Source organism: Pithys albifrons, chromosome Z, assembly GCF_047495875.1.
Source record: "Pithys albifrons albifrons isolate INPA30051 chromosome Z, PitAlb_v1, whole genome shotgun sequence".
Classification (NCBI taxonomy): domain Eukaryota; kingdom Metazoa; phylum Chordata; class Aves; order Passeriformes; family Thamnophilidae; genus Pithys; species Pithys albifrons.
The window spans coordinates 36,530,451-36,550,606 of NC_092497.1; the positions used below are offsets into that span (position 1 = coordinate 36,530,451).

The following is a 20,156-nucleotide window of genomic DNA, read 5'->3' on the forward strand; positions in this document are numbered from 1 at the left end:
TGTTAAAAGCTTTACAGAAGTCCAGACAGATGCTTGTCTGTAGTCCTTCTCTTGTCCACAGATGTAGCCCCTCCACTGCAGAAGGGGTTGAAACTAGATCATTTTTAAGGTCCATTCCAACCCAAACCATCCTTTGGTTCTACAATTTGCAGAAGAAACTTTTGTATATGCTAGAGAAGATTTTGAATGAATCATGAAGGCAGTAAAACACAAACAAGGAAAGCTTTACAGTTGTGTAAGATAAAGAGACCACTCAGTTAGAATGTCATGGAAGTCTACAAAGACTGCACGTTGAGAGTCTTGTATGAAGTTAATCATCATATTTGATTACTATTACTAAATAGAAGGCCAACTAATGAAATCTCATTTCCAATTAACTTCAAAAGAAAGTCTGCACTGGACTGACAAATGTTTTTTTAATGTGAAGTAAACAAATCTTTCAGGTGTATTTAGTGAAAAGATTTCAAAGCAGAAAATATCTCACTGACAACAGTACTGCCTAATGACATTTCAATTTAACAACTCCAAATCTGATCCTGAATTTGGGTTTGTAAAGTCCAGAATATACATAGATCATGTAGTTAGATGCTTGAATTCTATCTTTTAAAGCAAATGCAAGAATTACTATCAAATGCACAAGTTCACCAGCATAAGGACTTCAAAAAAGCCACTACTGACACTACTAAGTATTTTCTTCCATGAATATTTAGTAATTTGCTCAGTGGTATTAACAGACTGTGGAATGAACTTTTAAAACTCAGGACAAAATTCTGCTATCCTCTTTTGGCATGGTAAAATAGTAAGTAAATTCAACTGAAATAAATATAACTGATTTGTCATATGAGTAAGAAAAGCAAATTCTGTTTCTAGTTTTTCTTCTTAAATAGTGAGAAGTAACTCCAAAATTTCACTTTTAAATATAAAACACATCTAATTGTCCCCTGGATTCATAATAAACCCTGAAGAACTATCACTCCTTCAGAATGGCTGAAAAGTGTCTTTATCAACAGCAGAAATTTTCAAGAAAAGTATCTGAAACAAAATAGTTTCTCTAAAAGATTTTGGCCTTACAAATTTTCAGGTGGTGAGGTCAAAAAAAGTTCAACTTTCTCATAAGCGGAAGATGAAAGACTTTAATAAAATAGTTATTCTAAAAATAAATTGATACTGGGAGAGCTAATGAAACTGCCTGTACTGGAGTGGAAAGCTAAAATAAAGAGGAATGTGATAAATTAGAGAATCTGGAAAATCACAGAAGTGACTTTTGAAGTCAAACAGTTCAGTATCTGGGGAAAAAAATAGACAGGCCAAGTAACACAAATGACCTTTAAAAAGGTTAAACAAAAAGAAAGCTGATTTAGAAAAGTCAGAAGTAGCTGCAGAGATAGGAATCAAATAAGGAAAGACGCATTTCTGTTTGAAGTAGTTTATACCAAAAATGTATAAAGACTATGGCATAAAGAAGAAAGAATTTGAAAGTAAATTAGTGATTCTTCAGAAGAGAAGGGAACACTACTATGTAGAAAATACTGCAAGAAAACAAACAAAAATAGGCAACAAGCTGTCAATTTTAACAGATTTTAATACTGCAGAAGGTAATGGTACTTGTATAAGCATGTTAAAATTTTGTGATTGGAGTCTCTTGGAAAAATTGCTTCTTGTCTCTCTTGAGGATTGGGTTGTACTGTTCTCACCATTAGTTGCTACTTGTTTACACTGCCACCATCCACTTAAGACCCCATCAAATGTCAGGGCCTGGGCATCTATCTCCTCCTGGCTCACTGTCCTCTACATTATTTCATCTTTTTACTCAGCTTGGTTTTTCTACTTCCTCTTTTGCGGTAAGGACAGAGAGATGGGGCAACAGAATATTTATTTTCTGTATCAGTTTAATCTGTCCTTAATGGGAAAAACAAAAACAAACCCCAACATTAACAGCAGAAGATGATAAAAAAGTACACAAATAAATACTTCCTCTGAATGTTTTTCTAACCTCCAAGAACCCAGGGATTTCACAGATTGAAGTGAGCCCTTAGCATTTAACAATAATTTAATGCTATGTAGATTTTTCTTCCATGGTTTTGCTCAGTTACTTTTCAGACTTTGAAAATACACAAATCCCAACTGTAAAAAATTCCAGATCTTTGATATATGTGTAAAGAACTACCATTTTTTCATCTGAAATTTCTCACTACTTATTTGCTCTGATGTCTTTTATTTCATGTATTGATAAGTACAGTCAACAATTGGTCGACATTTAGCCTCTGTGTGTCCCTCCTGCATTTATAGATCTTAACTGTGCTGGACCAGCCATCTTTCCAGCTACAGAATGGCCCACGTTGGGGTTTCTTCTATGCAACCCATCTAATATTTTGATCATTTGCTGGATTTATTTGAACCTCTTCTCATTGTTTGTGAATTTTTGTGCATTTTTTTTAATAGGAGGGCTTTGGGCCTCAAAGCAAAAGTACACATACATGCAGTCAAGGAAAGGTACAACTAACATGAAACCATTTTTCAATGCTCTTGGACACTGAATTGAGGTTTTCATGGAACTTGTTATAACACAAAAATCTCATTGCTGATGAGTAAAGTGCTCAGTTTAGAGCTTTCTCCTTTAAAAAAAAAACAAAACCAAAACCAAAACACACCCCCACCCCCCCCAAAAATTAGGATAATTCTTTTTATATGCTTTCATTGACACTTATCTACAGTGAATTATCTGTGCTATGTTAATGTCCAGTTACTGAGCTTCACAGCCGTTATAAAACCCTTCACAGCAGGTCCTTCTCATTACCACACTAAATAATGTTATGATGAAATTTTTTCACTTAACTAGTAAGCTTTCAGTATTACTTCAGAATATGCTGAACAGCATGCACTCACTGCACGTTCCACTGGTTTTTCGCTACAAACCATAAAATAAAATTACAATCACTATGAAAACAGAACAGTTACTGCTGTCTTATTTAGCATTTTTATATAAGACACTGTTTCTTCTCATGACACATAGTTTCATTGTGGATATTTGGTAAGGGCACCCACCTAAAGCGACCTCTGCACATCTATTACAGTTTCAAAATATTTCATGTAATTTTTCTCTCCCTTGCGAACACAGAGGTTTGGGAGCTGAGTTCAACCCCCACTCCCTGTCCTGTAACCAGATAACAAAAGGATGGTCAACAGCTTTGCATTCCAACGTAATGGCTGAATTGAATGGGGGAAAGCGAAGAAAAGTTTGTCCCGAGTTTTTTTGCCACACTTCCTCATCTCCGACTGCGGTGTGGGGTGAGCCACCGTGTGCTGGGCTGGTGGGAGCCCCTGGAAGGAGGTGCCCTGGTTCAGCCCCCCCCGCCAGCTCCACGCACCCTATGCTGTTCTTCAAAGACAGAGAGAGACAGAGCAGTCGCTGCTACAGACTCCCTGACAGCCAGTGCCATTAGTGCTAAAACACCCAACTCTCCCCCCACAACACTTTCGGACAACAGGGCAAGCAAAGAGTCTCTACACTGCCCATGGGAAAGGTTTCAAACCACCCCCTGTGACTGCCATATTCCATGTGAGTTTTTCAGAACCACCACCTCTCCCTGGTCGCCATTTATCCCTCAGTGGAGTTTGGGAGTGACTTTTGCGACATTGCCTCTTGAGGCACAGCATCGCCTCCTGCTTTCCGTAACTATAACTGCACCGATGGGGCAGGGAGAGGACTTCACTCGTTTAAAAGTTTTGGTTATGGTGTTGCTGTTTGTTCAGTTCTGGTTTTGGTTATATATATATTGGCAGTTAAGAACTGTTATCCTTTTCTATACATTTTCTGATTAAAGTCTCTTGATTTCAAAGGTTGTGGTGGGTTTTAGGAAGAGGTCCCCTTCTTAGTCCAGATAGACATCTTTTCTTTTACACTGAGACAACACTGCTTCAGTAAGATTGTTTCTGAAGGAACTATGAAGCAGGTGGGTAAAGACCTCCAGTAAACTTGTGCAATGTGTCTCCTGTTTTCAACAGATGCCCTGAGGTAGCCCAGCACTGCATATATACCCCTGAATCTTCTATTTCTACTCTTCATCAGATTTTCCATTAGTTATTTGCTACAGGTATTAATGCAATCTTCCTAGACACATGGAAAGATAAGCAGAAACACAGTCAATAACATGCAGTACTTGAGGAATAATCATGGACTGTGATAATCTTGGTCTGTGGAGATACTCAAGACCTCCTGGTGCCCACAACTTGCCCACACTCTCCATGTTGACTGGCCATGAGGCATGACTGCCCACAGAAAACTGACAGATTTAAAGCTGAACATAAACTTTGTGGCCAAAAGATCATTCTGGGATACTTTATCCTTATTTCAAGAAACGCCTTTGCATCAAGTGTCCTGGAAGTTTAAAGCACTGGTTGGAATTACTTTGCTTCCTGAGAACAGGATGCAAGTCCCTACATATACATCATGCAGTCTAATACACAGGAGATAAGACCCCGTCCAGATACAGGTATTTTGTCTACCAAGTACTGATAGGTGTATAGACCAACAAAATTGCAATTACAATTTTAAATTACATGGCCCTCATTAAAAATACTCATATACAGAGCCTGCCTTGTATCAGTTGACATAATTCTTGATGTTTAAAGGTTGTTTTTCTCAAGAGTTACTGCAAATAGATGCTTTCAATATTGATAAAAAACTCCAGCCTCCAAACTCTCTAAATGTTCACTAAAAACACTGTACAGACAGTTTTGTCAAAATCTCTGAATAATACTCAAAGCCCATACACACACATTCCTGTAATTTCTGGGTGCTTCTGCCATGTATTCTCAAGATGGTATTTGGAACTCCCACTTCTCTTGCTGAAGAAATTAACAAATCATATTCAACTCTAAAAGTACTAGCAACAGTAAGTCAGATTGACAGATGATTCCCTGATCTCAAAGCTACCTCTTATTTTTCAAAAAGTCTAGCAAGACTGCAGGCAGTTCTGTTAAAGTCTTTAAAAGTCACATCTTGGGCTGTAAGGAAGCTGGTTAGGAAAATAAATTCCGCCTCAGTGATGGAAGAGTGAGGAGGGAGAGAGAGAAGGAGTAAGAGAAATCACAAGTGTAACCTTAAGTTGCGTATCAAAATATCAACTGATTTGAGGACTAGTGCTTGAGACAATACAAACATAATACACTCAAAAGTGCTCACTGCTAGTCAAGCAGATGTAAGGATACAGTGCAAGTGGAATTGAACAGTAAAACTTCGAAGGTCAAAATTTTGCAGTAAGAAACCAGATTTTAGTTGATAATACCAATTTTCATATAACAAAGAAAGTATAAGGGAAACAAAATAGATGTGTCAGAAATTGTGAAGGCAAATTGGGACAAGAAAATGAGGTGTTGAATACATGAATAACAGCAATGCTGTCGTGAAAGCATAAATACGATGATTTGTTGGCACAATGCTGCTTACACTATTATGCCCAACAAGTAGCAGAGGAGTGCTTCAACAAAGAATTACAGAGTCACAATGAATATGGAACTACCTCTAGCCTCAAACTGAACCCACTCATCCACAAAAGGGCACGGTACTCAGATCAACAGTGAATTAAGCTGAAAACAGAAAGCCACAGGATCTGCGCACATGGTAACATGACAACTGGAATACTATTACTTCATGGAAACATTCTGTAGTCTTTCAAGATGTTTACAAAGTACTTTGTCACCGCAAAATGTCAAGGAATTACAGATTTTTAGGTATAAATGTTATGCATAACAGTAGAAAAAGGAAAATAATTAACATTTCATTCCCCATTCCTTACTTTCTAAAACCCAGTTTTTCTTCAGTGTGAGCTGAACTGGTATCAGCTTAAAAAAAGGAGGGAAATAGAGTTTTCATACATCATTCTACATTCACTTAGAACTATTCATTGATATTTGAATATGAATTCTGCCCCATCCCCAAATTCTCAAAATCAAATGTGATTTGACTGGAGTGATGGTAGCTGCCCCAGAATCTGGGTGGACACGGTCCCTTTGGTGTCACCATGTCATGTCACCATGCCTGTTGCCACTGCTGCTCAGAGTCTTGCCTGATACACTAACACACCCCAAGCATCGCTCTTGACCCTAAACTACTCTGCTCTGGAGCTGCACCATCACCAACTGTGGCTCTCAGGGGAACAGAGAATTATTCTGTTTGAGAGAGGGAAGAAAACAAAGAAGAAAAAAAAAAACAGAACGCAGACTTCAGGCTTGACCACACATTAATGTTAAGCACACAGTCCAAATGCCTCAAACACACAAAGCTGTGGGTTATCAACCACCTCTCAAGGAAGCCTTATCCTACTGTCTGACCACCCTCTCAGTGAAGAAATCCTTCCTGACGTCTGGTCTGACCCCCCCGATGCAGTTTTGAGCCATTCTACATGTCAGTAGATCCCAGGGAGAAGAAATCAGTACCTTCCTCTCTGCACATCCTGGTCCCCAGGAAGCTGCAGAGAGTGATAAGGTCACCCCTCAAGCCTCCTGTTCATATTAGACAAGCCCAAAGTCTCAGCCTCTCTTCAAAAGATACAACTTCCATCACTCTTACCAGCTTGGTTACTCTCCTCTTCTGGAGGTGTGCAAGGACCTTCATATCCTCCCCCAGTGGTGGGGCCCAGCACTGAGCACAGCTCTCCAGCTGAGGCCGCACCAATACTGAACACAGCAGGACAATCCCCTCTCTCGCCCACCTGGCGAAGCTGTTTTTGATGTGCCCCAGGATGCATTTTGCCCGCTCGAATGCCCCTGAGCCTGCTGCTGACCACAGTGCCCAGGCCCCTTCTGCAGCCACTCCTCTCCCAGTTAAGACCTGTGCCAGGCATCAGTTCCTCTCAGCTGCACTGCTTCCATTTCATGCCACTGATGCCTGCCCAATGCTCCAATCTATCTAGATCCCTCTGCAAGGCCTCTTGTCCCTCAAAAGAGTCAACAACATCTTTCAGTTCAGTATCATTAGCAGACATGCTAAAGTGGCATTCAATTCCTGAAACCAAATAACGAGCCCTGAGCACACTCACCAGCCAGACATGGCCCATTCACTAGAACCCTCAGAGTCCTGCCATCCAGCACTTCACCCAGCACACCATGAACCCACCCAGCTCACAGCTGGCAACTTGTATGGCCTCTTCTCCCAGGCAATTGGGACAGCTCAAGGGGAAACAGCCCCAAGTTATATCATGGGAGGTTCAGGCTGGATATTAAAAAAAATTTATTCATTGAAAGAGTGTGGGAGGTGGTAGGGTCACCATGTCTGGAAGTGTTCAAAAAGCAACGAGATATGGCACTTCATGATATGGTTTACTGGGCACAGTCGTATTCAGTCAAATAGTGGACTTGATGACCTTGGAGTTAGTTTCTGATCTTAATGATTCCATGATCCTATACTCTCCCACCAACCCTCCTCCATTCCAAATGAACAAGTCTAGGAGGGCACACTTCCTATCCAGTTCCCTCAGTAGCTGCAACAAGTTTCTCCCACAACCTTCAGGAAATTCCTAGACCTGATTCTCACTTCAGGATTGTGAGCCAAGACAGTTGAGTACCCACAGGACTCACAGACATGGCCTCGTGCAGAAAGCAGTACAGTATCCCTGGGGCAAAGGACAGACCTTGGGGGTCCAGAGTGGGGGACAAACACACTCAAATAAGCAAGGGCTGCAAAGCCTTCTTTTTGAAGATGAACGGCCTCCCCTCCAGTAGTCACAGGGCTCAGGCAAAGCCCTTCAAAGGCTCAGAACAATCACATCCTTCCTCAGGTCCCACTATGCTGAGCCCTGAAACCCTGCTTTGCCTCAATGCCACAGCCACTTAACCCCAAACCAGCCCAAGAGTGGGGAAGGAAGAACCTGCAGACCAAGTAGGGACTCTCCTCCCTTGGTCTAGCTGCACCTTGGGCAGCCATATAAACAGGAAGGGGGGGAAAAAAGTAAGAAGAAAGAAATCACAACACTGGCCAGAAGGTGCCTGAAAAACTTCATCTCTCTTATTGTCCATTTCTGACCCCTCCCTGGGGCCAGTGCTGTCCTGGAGACCACAGACAACTCTACAGCACTTTCTAATATTTTTAAGGGATGGATATTTATTTTCTACAACTACCCAGCATAGGCATGATGATCTCAAGAAGATTTTCATTGGCTCTTACAAAAAGGAAAATTACATCATATGACAGCAGATTGCTATAATCTATTGCTATTGATGGAATAGCAGATTACTGGATTTACAACAGTGGTCCAGAAACAAACCTAAATCAAACTGATATATGTATTATCTATTTCTGATAAAAGAGTAAGTACCTGGGATAGATTTCCTACTTTTATATATGTGGTTGTCAGTAGGTTAATTTTTTGTCTTTTTTTGGTGCTGAAGGAGTAAAAGGTCAAAAGTGGGGTTTTTAGCCATCTGTTTCCACTATACTCTGCTTATCTCCTCACAACCAGACACAGCTTCACCCACAGAGGTCTGTGATTGCTTCATACAATACACCACCACAATAACAGTGCCAACCATGCCTGCTGTGCAAACCAGACAGCTCTTCCCTCAAACTAATTGCATCAACTCCTCTCAGTTAACGGAACACTTTCTCTGTGTCACCTCTATTAAATATTGTAGATTCGTGAATATATTTCCCCTGGGGCTTTCTGGAAAAGCTCAGTTAAAATTTCTCCAAATATTTTTTCAAAGAAAAATGCTCTGCTGACTGATCTGTAATTAAAAGAGCTTTTATTGAAGATCTTAAGATTTTAATACTAGTTTAAAACAAAGTTTAAAATATCCTATGGTATCTTTAAAATCATTCATTAGCAATTGTATTACCCAAAATCAGTAAAGCTGTGAAGAAACACAATCACTTATCTTTCAATGCCTCCAATCTAGTGTGTCTTTCTAGTATATCTTGCAATTAAGAATTGCTAATCTCTTCATTACTAAAATAATTTTTTTCTACCTCTGGAATATTGATTAAAAGCTGAAATCACCATTTATTGAATAATTTTAGTTTCTTTTTAATTCACAAATAATATCTGCAGGAATCAGTCCTCATTTCCTTTAATATCCCCTCTATTTAGCTATTGTCGTACCTATCTTTTGCTCTTTCTGGGACCAAAGCCTGCCTTCTTAAATTTCAAATATAATGATGTTCTACTCATTTTCATCTCACAAAAACGCACTATCAACCCAAAGTTTTAAGACATGATCAACAAAAACTCTATTCAAATAGAGAATCATTTACTAAGTATTTAAATATGAACTGAAATGTAGAAAACAAGAAACAATAAAAAGCCAGAAAAACCCTACAACACTAGCCACAGTGTCTAGCTCACTGAGAATGGCTAAACGCTGTCACAGCTTGAACAAAATTCAGTCTGTAAGTGTGCTGGTGTTTGCTTGCAGGCAATTTTGTTATAAACTTCTGCCACCTGACTGTTAATAACTATTTAGAAATTACAGTGGATTGCAGAAGTACATCTAGTTCACATCAGACAAAATGACCAGACTTGGTGCAATCCACAGTTGTGCACACAGTGCTTAAACGTAGCCTTTGAACTGCTACAGGCTCAGCTGGCATCTCCACTAAGCATTACATGTCCCACGGGTGATGGACTGCAGTTACAGCACAAGTTCTGACTTAGCACCGGACAGCACAAATAAAGTTGAAATTACAGTCAAACCACTAAATATAACCTTTAAACTTGATCTAAGAGACTGAAGCCAGCCAGGTCACACTTCATCATGGGAAAACTTTTTTTTTTTCTGCAGAAAGCTATATCTGCATTTGGGAACACCAACAGTGTCATTAAAAGAGCTCCATGTGATTTGAATAATAGTAATTATCAACTAGCATATAAAATAAAAATCAAATCAAATACTGATTTTGGCTCTGGTATATTTAGTAACAACCAAATCATCCACCATAGTTTAAAATACTTAATACTTCAAGAGTCAATGTATTTTTCATTTTTGTTAAGAATTTAAACACTTTAAAATGAGATTTTCAACACAATTCAAATAAAAATTCCAATAAGAAGAAGACTAGGGAGAGCAGAATATTCTTCTCCTTAAAAAAAATCAAAACAAAACCCAGATAAAAACTACAGTGTTAATAAGATAAGAAATAGAGAATTCAAGTATGCAGAAAGAAGCACATCTCCTAACAATGTTTTTTGATATTCCTGCTGTCTGCCTATGTTTTCCAAAAGAGTTTTACGTATCACCCTTTTCATCACTCTTTCATAAATAAATGCCTCTGCAAAGTCTTAAATCTTCTATTGTGCTGCACACTGTATGGAAGGAAGGCATGTGGTACTCTGGTAATACTTCCCATCCGTGAGACAGATTCTCAGGGCTGCCACATAGTTACATGGTTTTACCCAGGTTCATGCACAGACGGTTACAGATTAACATAGCTACACCTCCTTTGCTCCTACAGCTAAGAAATTTTATACAAAACAGGACATTTTAAAATGCAGAAAACAGTTATGGGCAAATTAAGTACTTATAAAGTCACATGTCTTTCTGGTGTGATAATCTATGGTAGAAATACATTTGTTTATAAACAGGAAATGCTTTTCCATTTCCTGTAGTGCACAAACACATTTTAATATCTGACATAATAGTAAAGCAAACCTAAAGTAAAGTAATAAACTGGGGTTTATGGGATCTTTAAAATATTTATTATTTATATATTTAATAGCTGTATTAAATAAGGATTCATGCACCATAGTCAATACTTCTGCTCATTTTCCAAGAGTTTTTTGGGGTAGTATCTTACTTTCAATACTTTATTTTTACTTGTTCTATCACTTCAAAGTCTTTTTCTATTCCATTTTGCATTAGACAGGATTAATAATTTTAAAAGCATCATTTTTGTATAAAATGATCTACAATTTTACTGTTCATTATTTTAAATAAAATAAACATTTTAACAGCCTCAAGGAACTAATTACTTTTTATGCTCCACTACAATGCCTAAAACTATTTCAGGCAGGTAAAATGCCAAAACACTGATGGTGTCAGACCACATCCTTTTGCTTTTCAGCAAATGTTCAGACCACATGAACATTTATATATAGCTAGATTCATTTAAACAGTACTTAACAGCACTGGTTTAAGCAACTGTTCTACCAGGATCATAAGCACACATACACACCACATGCTGTTACCACAACTGTTGTGCTAAGATTGCTTCTGAGATTCATGTAAGAGACTAGTTTAATCCAATTGTTTCAAAACTGTCTCAAGGACATATGCATTATCAGGCAAATAGCCCTCTCAAGAGTAACACAGCTATAATTTTAGGATTCAAAATGTCAACACTTAAAAATGGAATTAAACACTGGAGTCTCTCCAAACTTGACAGGTGCATCACCTTCAGTATTTGACTACTATCTCTTCTAGCTCTGCAATACTTCTTGTCTTTTCTCCACAGTGAAGAGAAGGCTCAAAGGGATTTTATCACACTATTCCAGTATATAAAGGGGATCTACAAAGAGCATAGAGAAATTCTCACTTCACAAGGAGCCCCCCCATAAAAAGGACAAGTGGCTGCAGGCACAAGCTGCACTGATAGGAGTTTCATCTCAACCTGAATTACTTTTAACAGTGAGAACAATCAAACATTGGAACAACCTCCTCAGAGAGGTGATGGAAGCACCACCCATCACTGGACAAGGTGCTGTATAATCTCATTCAGGCTTCCCTTCCCACAAAAGGGTGGAGCAAATGATCTTTCAATGTCACTTCCAAACTGGTCCATTCTATGTTTCTGCAATTCTGGTCCTGGAAGTCCCATGTCAAAGACAAAAAACATATGGTGCTACATGGTGCTATATGGAGAACATAAGTAGTTAGTAACAAAACATAAGAAAAAGTCTGAAAGGATAATAGCAAATTCTCAAATGTATGGCAAGGGCTGAGCATTAGAGACCTGTTGGTTTTCAGAGCATCTTTGAACCTCTGCTTTGAAAAATTATGATCCAATTATGAGGTGATTCTTTTTTCCATTAGTAAAGCATTTGGTATTGTTACCACTTTTAAGATAGACTTTCAATAATGTCCCTGAATGAAAATGGCAGTTTTGTTAAAAAATTACATGTGGACAAACAATCCTACTGTTATGGAAAAAATTAAGAAATAAATACAAAATTGTTGTTCCTACAACCCAGGGGGGCAGTATTTGCCAAACGTTTGCCAAGACAGAAAGTTTTTATTATTATGGAGACCAAACATGAGGAAAGAGTGTGACATTTTCATAAGAAGCTACAAAATTCTACTTCCAGCTTTCCTATTACTGTAATGGAAAATAGTTATGCAGGGGAAAAGAAATATTTATTTCAATCAAGAAATGCTTATTTCAATGTGCATGTTCTAGCATCTTAGACAACACTAAAATTTTCTGCACAAATCAGTTTTCAATTTTCAAAACAATGATTGACTATGAAGTTAGACGCACTAAATAAAAATAAATTTCAAGTGAGAAAGTCAAAAGACTCAATATTTACAATCGCCTTTCTTACAATCTTACAGAGTGCTCTATACAATTATTCAAGCTTCTCTTGCCAGCTGGTTACAGCCTCACAAAACCACTCACTTGTGGCTGATCAGAAGAAAGCATTTTTAGGCAAAATTAAAATTTTTATTTTACATACCATAACTCACCTGCCTGGGAAGACGGAAGAGAGAATTTTTGTAAAATATATCTTTAGCCTGGCTCCATGTTCCATCGATGATGATCATAACAGATGGACTTGAAGACATCACTGCAACTTCTTCCAAATTTGTTGCTTCAGCTCCAGGATATAAAATTAAAGTATTGGGATTTCTGCATATGGTTGCTAATTCAGGATACCTTCAATGCATAGAAACAAAATTGAAATAATTATTCAAAGTTTCCATGACAAACACATGCTTCCAAATACTGTAAGTTACTAGCTGCCACTTATTTTTCTCTAATTTTTACTTAAAATGTACCTTTCTCAGCTACCACTTTCTCTTTCCAACACCTCTTAAGTTGTTGGTTCTCTCTCACCTTCTAAGTTGGGGCAGGAAAAAAAACACCCACAAAAGCAATCTATGAAAGCTTAATAAAGCAATACATTAAAAGTATTTGCCAATGTTTTAATCACCAAATCTAATGCCTATTAGAACCAAAGAAGTTTTGAATTGTTTACCAAAATTTAATATGTATTCTAAGAAAATTCGTTCAAGCACTTGGCACAAAATTACTGCAATCATCCCATTTTGAACCTTCTATATATAGAGTAGCAATTCATTATCCATGTCTACATTTTTGAAAATTCTATCATCTCAATTAATCCTTTTTTTAATTATCTCTTCTACTAACTACTGCAGTTATACTTCCCAAACTTTTATATTATTTTCTTCCTTCCTCTTGTTTTCTATATTTGGCAATGGTAGGACTCCATACAGCTGCTTTCCATTTCCGGTCTGTCCCTACAATGCGGCAGGAGCCATCTGTGAAGAGCATACCGCTTCTCCTCTTCTGGTAGCTGGTTATATGGTGGGGCCTCCTCAGCTCGTGTCACCTGCTCCTCTTCTTCTTCAGAGGACAATCTGAAACTCTCACCTTCCGGCCAGCTGGTGATGATTTCCAAAATCCCAGGGCGATTAGGATTCCCTATCCGGGTTCGCTGCGTGATCAGAGCGATCCACTTCCTCCATGTGGCATCAGTGGCATGATGGGTAGAAGGAGCTTTTCCTTTGAACATCCAGCCCAACACTGCTAGTCGGGGTGCCAGGATGACCTGTGCCTCAGTGCCAATCACTTCTGAGGCAGCTCGAACTCCTTCATAAGCTGCCAGGATCTCTTTCTCGGTTGGGGTGTAGCTGGCTTCAGAACCTTTGTATCCCTGACTCTAGAATCCCAGCGGTCGTCCTTGAGTCTCCCCAGGTACTTTCTGCCAGAGGCTCCAGGATGGGCCTGTTCTCCCCGGCTGCAGTGTAGAGCATATTCTTCACATCCTGTCCTGTCCTGACTGGCCCAAGGGCTACTGCATGGGTAATCTCCTGTTTAATCTGCTCAAAGGCTTGTTGTTGTTCAGGGCCCCACTGGAAATCATTTTCTTCCATGTCACAAGGTAGAGAGGGCTTACAATCTGACTGTACTCAGGGATATGCATCCTCCAAAAGCCCACGGCACCTAGGAAAGCCTGAGTTTCCTTCTTGCTGGTCGGTGGGGACATAGCTGCTATTTTGTTGATCACCTCTGTTGGAATCCGGCGACGCCCGTCTTGCCACTTCACTCCTAGGAACTGAATTTCCTGAGCAGGTCCCTTGACCTTACTTCGTTTAATGGCAAAAACAGCTCTTAGGAGAATCTGGATTATCTTCTTTCCTTTCTCAAAAACTTCCCCTGCTGTGTTCCCCCATACAATGATGTCATCGATGTACTGTAGATGTTCTGGAGCCTCATCCTTTTCCAATGCAGTCAGGATCAGTCCATGGCAAATGGTGGGACTGTGTTTCCACCCCTGGGGCAGTCAATTCCAGGTGTACTGCACTCCCTTCCAGGTGAAAGCGAACCGTGGCCTGCACTCTGCTGCCAACGGAATGGAGAAAAAGGCATTGGCAATGTCGATGGCGGCATACCACTTGGCTGCCTTGGACTCCAGCTCATACTGAAGCTCCAGCATGTCCAGCACAGCGGCGCTCAGAGGGGATGTGACTTGATTGAGGCCACGGTAATCCACCGTCAGCCTCCACTCTCCACTGGACTTTCATACTGGCTATATGGGGCTATTAAAGGGTGAGTGAGTCTTGCTGACCACCCCTTGGCTCTCCAGCTCACAGATCATCTTGTGTATGGGGGTCACAGAGTCTCGGTCAGTGCAGTATTGCCGACAGTGCACTGTGGCTGTGGCCAGCGGTACCAATTGTTCTTCAACTTTCAGCAGTCCCACAGCAGTAGGGTCCTCTGAGAGGCCAGGCAAGGTGCTCAGCTGTCTGATTTCCTCTGTCTCCACAGCAGCTATGCCAAAGGCCCAACGCAGTCCCTTTGGGTCTTTGAAATACCCATTTCTCAGGTAGTCTATGCCAAGGATACATGGGGCTTCTGGACCAGTCACAATGGGGTGTCTATGCCATTCCTTCCCAGTCAAGCTGACTTCAGCTTCCAGTACAGTCAGCTGTTGGGATCCCTGTTACCCCAGAAAAAGAGATGGATTCTGCCCTGAGGTATCCTGATGGCATCAATGTGCCTTGTGCACCAGTGTCCACTAAAGTGTATTTCTGTGGGTCTGATGTGCCAGGCCACCGAATCCACAGAGTCCAATAAACCCGATTGTCCCTCTCCTCTACCTGGCTAGAGGCAGGGCCCCCCTAGCCCTGGTCATGGTATTCACTGCGCTCTCCCTGTGAATATGACCAGGAGGTTCCTTCAAGAGGATCGGGCATAACATCATCATTCCTATACTGTCTGGAGCCTTGCCCACAAGAGACTGGAGCAGCCTTCAGCCTTGAAGAATTCCCTGTGTTAGTTGTGCCTCTTTGCAATTCACGTACCCGAGCTGCTAAGGAAGAGGTAGGTTTCCCATCCCACTTCCTCATATCTTCTCCATGCTCATGGAGGTAAAACTACAGATTGCTACGTGGAGTGTACCCTTTCTCCTTAGCTGGAAGACGACTGCTTCTGATGGCAGAGACTCTTGTTTGCTCTGGAGAGATATGAAAGAGTCCTTCCTTAATCTTCTCTTCCAGTTCAGCCAGTTTTGTTTCCACAGCTGAGACGTGGGCTCGTAATGGAGCAGTGACAGTGTCTTCATAAATCCTGAGTTTGCTGACCAGTGCGCCCACCTTGTCCTCTCCATCTCTCCACTGCAATGTTGCAAGGTAGTGAGAATACATTTCTGGCCCAAGTCGTGCAAATTTTAACCACATCTAGGATGTGCACTGGACACCATCTGGACTTTTAGGGAATCTCTCATCCTCTGAAAAGATTATCTCCAGTACGGCTAATTCCCTTAAGCACCGGATACCTTGTTCCATTGTGTTCCACTGTCCTTGCTGTACGTGGAGGTCCTCCTTACAAAGATATCTCTCCCTCACGCTTGACAACAGTCGCCGTCAGAGGCTGAGAGTTTCCTGTGTCTTTCCAATGCCCTGATCAATGACCACATCTCAAGAAAGGGATCCCAGCTGCCTTGCCTCACTCCCGTCTAGAATTCTATCATTGGCCGCCGCATCCCATATTCGAAGCAGCCAGGTCAAGACGGACTCATTTGCCTGTCGTGTGAACTCTCTCCAGAGCTCACGCAACTCTCCCAAGGATAGGAACCGGGTGATTATTTCTGGCTCCATTTCTTCTGCTTGAGGTGAAGGTCCTGACTCTTCCTCATCATTCACTATACAAACTGATTTGGTCTTTGATTTTCTTTTCTGGACAGGGGCGACTGCTATTGGTTTCTGTTGTCCTCCCTGGCTCAGCCGTGGTTTGGGTGGACATGGTGCTGGTTGCTGTATCTCTTCTCCTCCCTGGCTCAGCCGTGGTTTGGGTGGACATGGTGCTGGTTGCTGTATCTCTTCTCCTCCCTGGCTCAGCCGTGGTTTGGGTGGACATGGTGCTGGTTGCTGTATCTCTTCTCCTCCCTGGCTCAGCCGTGGTTTGGGTGGACATGGTGCTGGTTGCTGTATCTCTTCTCCTCCCTGGCTCAGCCGTGGTTTGGGTGGACATGGTGCTGGTTGCTGTATCTCTTCTCCTCCCTGGCTCAGCCGTGGTTTGGGTGGACATGGTGCTGGTTGATGTATCTCTTTTCCTCTCTGGCTCAGCTGTGGTTTGGGTAGACATGGTGTCTCTGGATTTGCTCCTTTTCTCCTCCTCCTGATGATGCTGTACCACACCAACCAGTGTGCGGTAGGCAGTGGCCAGGGCCCAGCAGGTTGCTGTGCACATCTCTGGGACTACCAGAGCATCTTCCTTTCACATAGCTTAGCATTTTGGCAGGGTCCTACAGTTATTCCGGGGTGAATTTCCAGATCATTTGAGGAGAGAAGATCTCCAAATACTGGCCCATATCTTCCCACTTCCCGTGCCACTCAACATCATCCGCTCTCAGGGCAGGTCTCCAGCAAGTCTCCTTAGAAAGCCCAGTTCTGACCCTAAACATGGTGTATACAGTACAGAGGAGACAAAGCAACACTAACAGCACTAACAGTAGGATTATGCTGTCCCTAACATCAAAAGGAAGCTCAATATTTTCAATGATTGTTGTAGCCGAGGGGAAAAGGTGGAAGTAACCATCTCCGCCTGTTTTCCCCACAGGCTGGGTGCTATTTTTAATGAGACCCCAGAGGTAACAACCCAAACCAGGACAGGCACACCAGACTGAATATACATTCACAATGAAATTCATTGCTTCTGATGTTATGACAACATAAACATAGTATATTAATAAAGCAATTTTGATCCTTCTCCCTGGTATTAAAGAGAGCATCAAAATAGGCAAATGGTTCCCCATGTGTCAAAATATGAACAGGCCCAGATACACCATCCACATGAATACATCAAGCAACATGGTAGTCAGGGAGTTTCTGTATCCAAATACACAAAATAAAATTGTAATTCTGACCTCTCTCGTGGCCCCATGTTGGGCGCCAAAAGATGTGCTGGTTTAAAGGCGAACCAGCAGGGGAAATGAACTCACCACAAGAGAGAGATTATAAGTCAGACCTAAAATTTAATAATAATATTACAATAAATACACTGACATAAAAGGGAAATTGCTTTCAACTCACAAAAACCCAGCAATATAACCCAGTGTCCTGGGGCACAAACCCAAGGGGGTTTGTTTGCCCTTGTGCTGAGACCCCTGTGGCTCCCCCAAGTCCAGAGCAAAGGGAAATGAAAAACCTGTTGGTGCAGGCGAGGGCTGTGATCTGGGTGAGAGCGGTGATCTCCTCCTGTCAAGGTCCTGCTGCTGCTCTGGATCCGACGAGAAGTTACCAAAGTCTTCTTACCCACCACTTATGTACCCTCAGGGAGCACCCAGTCCCTCCCCCTGGGCGGGGACTCACACAATGGGTGATTAACTCTGGGAGCCAGGGGGTATTGAACTGTTGATGGCCAATTAGCAGCTCCGCCCCCTCAGGCTGGGTGTGAAGGTGATAATGACTCCCTGGGCAGCTGCTGCTAATGGCCCATTGTCCTTGGGGAACGAATAGAGGGGGTAGAATACACAACTTTGATCACCCCCACACAGTGTCAACTGGTCCCTTCTGCTCAACTAGGAGACATGGTAAAGACTTTCTTCCTAATATCTAATCTAAACCTACTCTCTCCCAGTTTAAGGCCATTTCCCCTTGTCCTATTATCACAAGCCCTTGTAAATGTCTCTCTTCAGCTTTCTTGAAACCCCCTTCAGGTATTGGAAAGCTCCTATAAAGTCTTCCTTGAGCCTTCTCCTCGCTGAAGAACTCCAACCCTCTCAGCTTTTCCTCAAGAGATGTGGCTCAAGCCCCCTGATCATCTTCACAGCCTTCCTCTGACTCTTTCCAACTGGTCCATGTTTTTAATGTGCTAAACGGCTCCAGTGCTGGATGCAGTACCCCAGGAGGTGTCTCACCAGATTGGAGTAGTCTAGCAGACTTGTAAGGGAGAATCTGAGAAAATCTGGCCTTGTAACAAAGACTGAACTGCTTGTCTTGAATTCATTTCAGCCATATCATCAGAGTCTTCAAAATCACCTCAGTCAGAAACCATGAAGAAATACAAGGCAAGGTTGGACTGTCTCAAGCATGTGTCATAGAAAAAGAAATAAATTCTCAGTTCCTCAGAGGTTACAAAGAGTAACTGATTGGCAGGAAGAGAAAAACAACTGAAATACCATGTCACTATTCGTACAAAATGGGTTCTTCATGCTACCTACCACGAACCACTAGGTGCAAGATCATAGACAGAGACATGCTGCAAATACGTAAGTCCACATAGAGAAATTCCTAATGTCACTGTGTCTCCAGAGCTTTTAAGTTCCAGGAGCTGGACAACTACACCACTTCTCCAAAAGTCAAGCAAGAACCTCTATTCTTGGACAGGTAGGGGGAAGGTTAGGTAAGAAAGAAAAATGGTTAATAATGGATTTTGAGTTGATATATACTAGGTGTACTTTAAATCTTCACTCCAATATCACTCTCTGGGAATATATTTGAAACCACAATTTTATGAGTGTTAGATTCAGGCAGTGTTGCAGTGGCTCAGACACTGAGATCCTGAGATTAAGACTCATATAGAACCATAAAGGATGTATCTCAAATGAAAGCATCATTGAATTCAGTGTACCCATAAGCCCAGAGTAAGTATTATATATAAGTATTATACCCATAAGTATTCCACTACCTGATCATCCTCACTGCCAGCTCACTCCCTTCAACATCAGTCCAGACTGATTCAATACTGTGGCTCATTACTGTCCACTTAATTCGCTAAAAAAAAAAAATCTTTCCTTCCAAAATGAATGGGAAAAGAACTATAAATAGAGACAGAAAATCTGTAAGGTAAATCTGGGGCAAACAAGTATGTGGAAATATCTGTACCCACTAGATTTTGAGACCTTACTTACACTATACTAATTTGGTATCACTTTAACCAAGAAACTTGCTACACAAGCATTACAGGCTATCTAGCACTTAAGACTTAAATCTATAAAACTGCTCATTATTTTCACAAGTTTGTCAAGAACCCAATGCTCAAAGAGCAAAATCTCCTAATTCTGAGAAAGAAAGATTTTTAAATCATTAACACTCTTAGAGGATTAAAAAAAAACTTTAAAATAATGATTTCTTGAAAGTCTGTATTGACTATGAAGCACTAAAAGTTTGTATTACAAACACAACTGAAGTTTCAGCATTCAAAATACAATTCAGTTAAAAAAAATGGTGTCCAAGGCATAACTCAACTCATCCACAAATCATAGAATCATCACAGAATCACAGAATGGCTTGGGTTGGAAGGGACCTTAAAGATCACCTAGTCCCACCCCTCTGACACACCCCATGCAACCTGGCCTTGAACACGTCCAGTGATGGGGCATCCATAACTTCTCTGGGCAACCTTTGCCAGTGCCTCACCACCCTCATAGTGAAGGGTTTCTTCCTAATATCTAACCTAAACCTACCCTCTTTCAGTTTTA

The 20,156-nt window shown here is 41.2% G+C and overlaps 1 protein-coding gene across 1 annotated transcript in view; it reads right to left on the reverse strand.

The window, feature by feature from the left end:
- The window catches only part of DTWD2 (DTW domain containing 2), an 83,088-nt gene that overhangs the window by 19,170 nt on the left and 43,762 nt on the right, over positions 1-20,156 (reverse strand). The window contains exon 4 of the mRNA XM_071580339.1: positions 12,676-12,865. Within this exon, the coding sequence (XP_071436440.1) occupies positions 12,676-12,865 (190 nt within the window). The remainder of the gene's footprint in view (positions 1-12,675; positions 12,866-20,156) is intronic.